This window comes from Populus euphratica, unplaced genomic scaffold (assembly GCF_000495115.2).
Source record: "Populus euphratica unplaced genomic scaffold, PopEup_1.0 scaffold1509.1, whole genome shotgun sequence".
Lineage (NCBI taxonomy): Eukaryota > Viridiplantae > Streptophyta > Magnoliopsida > Malpighiales > Salicaceae > Populus > Populus euphratica.
In genome coordinates, this window is record NW_011501359.1 from 22,431 (window position 1) to 25,589 (window position 3,159).

The 3,159-nt window shown below is 37.5% G+C and overlaps 1 protein-coding gene across 2 annotated transcripts; it reads right to left on the reverse strand.

Annotated features, from left to right (window-relative positions):
• Window positions 1-406: 406 nt before the first annotated feature.
• LOC105117757 (geraniol 8-hydroxylase-like) lies at window positions 407-2,572 on the reverse strand. Of its 2 annotated transcripts, XR_840799.1 has the most exons (3): window positions 1,610-2,572; window positions 859-1,508; window positions 407-576 (listed from the first exon to the last, which is right to left on the reverse strand). XR_840799.1 is itself a non-coding variant. In XM_011015514.1 (2 exons), exons 1-2 carry the CDS (start codon window positions 2,501-2,503, stop codon window positions 912-914), a joined length of 1,491 nt encoding a protein of 496 aa, XP_011013816.1. In that variant the 5' UTR covers window positions 2,504-2,572; the 3' UTR covers window positions 685-911. The 2 variants fall into 2 exon arrangements, 1 of the variants encoding a protein (XP_011013816.1); XM_011015514.1 differs by lacking the exon at window positions 407-576 and having other exon boundaries at window positions 685-1,508.
• Between the last annotated feature and the right edge of the window lie 587 nt (window positions 2,573-3,159).

Consider the following 3,159-nt stretch of genomic DNA (forward strand, 5'->3'; position numbering starts at 1 on the left):
AGGGCTGGCGATGAGCTCCCTGACCCACGTGCACATATATAAATCAGCATCTTCCATGGTTGCTTCCACAGTTGCTTCTACAGTTTCGTCCAGCTCCTTCATTGGACCACCAAGCAGCCCAGCCACCCCAGACCATGTTTTACCCAGACTGTGTGATGTTTGAATTTCATGTTCTTAGAAACATGGAAAATAATTAATCGCATAGTTTATCGTAGAAGAAATTCAGAAGTTGGATGTTGCATGCTATTCTTCCCTTTGGCAGTGTTAGCACTATTTTCTATATCAAATCCGAAGATAAAACGTGGACTTATATATATAAACAAAATTAATAGTACATGTAACTATTTGATTGGCTACTGTACACATACACTAACACAATCGTTGATTGAAAGCTTTAAATTTTATACTGTCAAGTTGTCTCCCATTGTTTGCGACAAGCATAAAAAGGCAACCAAACCTACAAATGATGTTTTTTCATACAAGCTTGTTTCACATGATATACTACACCATCAATCATAAGATTTCTCTTTATTCTTTGTATCTACCTCTTTTCTCAAAATAGATCACATAGAGCATACAACTAAACATCATAAAATTTCCAATAAACAACTTAGATTCCAACTAAAACTCTTAAAATCTTTCAAAATAAAAACCCAACCTCATGAATTATCATCCAATTAACTCGAATAGAGCCTTTACTGCAACCAATACGATCGACGTCTAAAACCACCAATCTACATTAAAAATCTAAAATTTGGACAGCTCTGTTTTTTATTTTATATTTCTAATTTCGGGAAACAGGTCTCCCGGTTGGTTACAAGGCGTACCCTGTCCAAAGCGAGCAATGGGAATAGAACGTAATATCTCATACCTCGTCCCAGAGGCCATGGTAACATTGCAGAGAAATAAGTTCACGTTTTCATGGGTATAGCCCGGAGAGGCTCACTCTTATGTAATGTGAGCCCAAACGTTTCACTTGTGTCTATATCCTCCGGTGTCAGGTCATCAGCAATCTTCCAATCAAAAGAGTGGATGAGAGATGCCAACGTCAAATGCACCATCTTGTGGCCCAAAGGCAATCCAGGGCAAATCCTTCTTCCTGCTCCAAATGGAATTAGCTCAAAATCTCTTCCTTTCACGTCAGCTTGGCATTCTAAGAACCTTTCAGGCTTGAACGAATTAGGATCTGGCCATATGGCTGGATCTCTTCCTATTGCCCAAATATTGATTAGTATTTGTGCATTTTTGGGCACTGTGAAGCCTTGTATCTCTACTTCGGATACGGCTTTACGGGGCAGCAGGAGTGGAACTGGTGGGTGCAGCCGAAATGTCTCTTTAACTATTGCTTGAAGGTAAAGACACTTGGAGATGTCTGATTCTTGAACTGGTCCTTCGACTTGTTGGAGCTCCTTCTTGGCTTTGACCATTTTATCAGGGTTTAGTAATAACTCTGTCATTGCCCACTCCACTGTGCTTGAGGTAGTGTCAGTGCCCCCAATGAAAAAATCCTGATGTAAACACGCAAGACAATTAATTTCTGAACTGAAGGTTAGTGTGCAGAAAAACTTGGTCATAATTATCAATTAGATAATCTAATCTCAATACTTACAATAAGCAAAACCTGTATGTCAGTGGAGCTCAATTCAGAATTGTTTTCTTTGGCTAGAATCAGCAGGGCATCAAGTATATCATGGCTAGCCTTGGATGCAACCGAAGAAGAACGTGGTCGTGTCCTCTCTTTGATGATACTATCAAAAATTTGAGTTAATCTTTTCAAATAAATATTCGTCTTTCGTCTTATACCTTGTGGATCTACTAATCGAAGTATTGGGAAATAGTCGGCAATATTTGGCTTGCCAATTTGTTCCGTGACACCAACCACGAGATCGCTGAATTCTTGAGACAAATCAGAGTTGTAATTGGCTATATCAAGAGAGAAGAAGGTGTTTGAAATTAAATTAAGGGAAGTTGTGAAAACAGATCGACGAATGTCAACAGCGCGTCCGTTGTCGCAATTTTCATGAACATATTCTAGCATTTCTTGAACCTTCTTTCCACGGAGGGCTCGGCTGGCATCAAGCCTTTGCGAAGTGAACATTTGTGTGGCAGTGAGTTTTCTGAGAAATTTCCAATGAGTCGACGCAGGCAACCATAAGATTGAGTTTCTGTGGTGTACACGAAGAGCATCTGGGACTGTTCTGCTGGACAAGGCTTGGTCATGTTTCTGTAATGCTTCATTTGCTATATTCGGAGAGGAGATGACTATTGTGGTTATCCTACCAAGCTTGAGGGTCATTAAAGGTCCATAAGTTTGTGAGAGTTTAGCAAGTGTTCGGTGGGGCTTGTCACCGAGGGCTAATATGTTTCCAATTATCGGCAATTGGCGAGGGCCAGGAGGGAGGACGCTGCAACCGGACTTCCGGCGAAGTAGAATGGATGCGATGGGCACGTGTAGACATGCCCAAGTAAAAGAAATTAGTAGCAGGTAAATAAGGTACTCCATTGGCTGATAGTGCCTGATATTTTCTTATGGCCTCTCTTTATCTCCTCTATACAATGTGCTTCAGGCATGCATATATAGGTTTTTTTGGGGGGTTTGAAATGGATTTTTAAAAAACATTGTTTTTGAGGTGAATATAAATTCAAAATTGAATTTTTAAAATTCAAAAAATTTATACACCTACCTTTCAATCATTTACAGTTGGTTGAAAAGTGAGAAAAATATTGGACACATGATAGCATGTGATTCTTACCTTTTATAGATATCCCTGTTTATTTATTTATTTTTTATAAAAAATCTCTATAAATCAATTTATTAATATAACATTTTAGTGATTGTCTAATTCTTTCATTGCTTTAAAAAAAATTAGGGTTTTTTATGATGATATTCTCAATTGCTTTATAAATAATTATGTGTTAGCCTAATATGAAATATTTTAAAAATAATTTACTCATTGATATTTAAGAAGGATAAAATATCTATTTTTTTATTGTTTTTCTTGATATAATTTTTTTAGATTTATAGTTTTTTATGACAAGGAAGCAGCATGTGAACCAAAACAAATTTTAAGGTTGGAACCAAGTGAAGACAACATGAGAGCATGAAATTCTGTGAAATCATTACTAGACCAAGCTGTGAAATCATCGATCAATATTGAA

Excerpts from the sequence above, each read along its gene's own strand:
- LOC105117757 (XM_011015514.1), bottom strand. The coding sequence starts at position 2,503 with ATGGAGTACCTTATTTACCTGCTACTAATTTCTTTTACTTGGGCATGT. Across the intron at positions 1,509-1,609 it reads ACATACAGGTTTTGCTTATT|GATTTTTTCATTGGGGGCAC; the intron begins GTAAGTATTGAG and ends TGTTTACATCAG.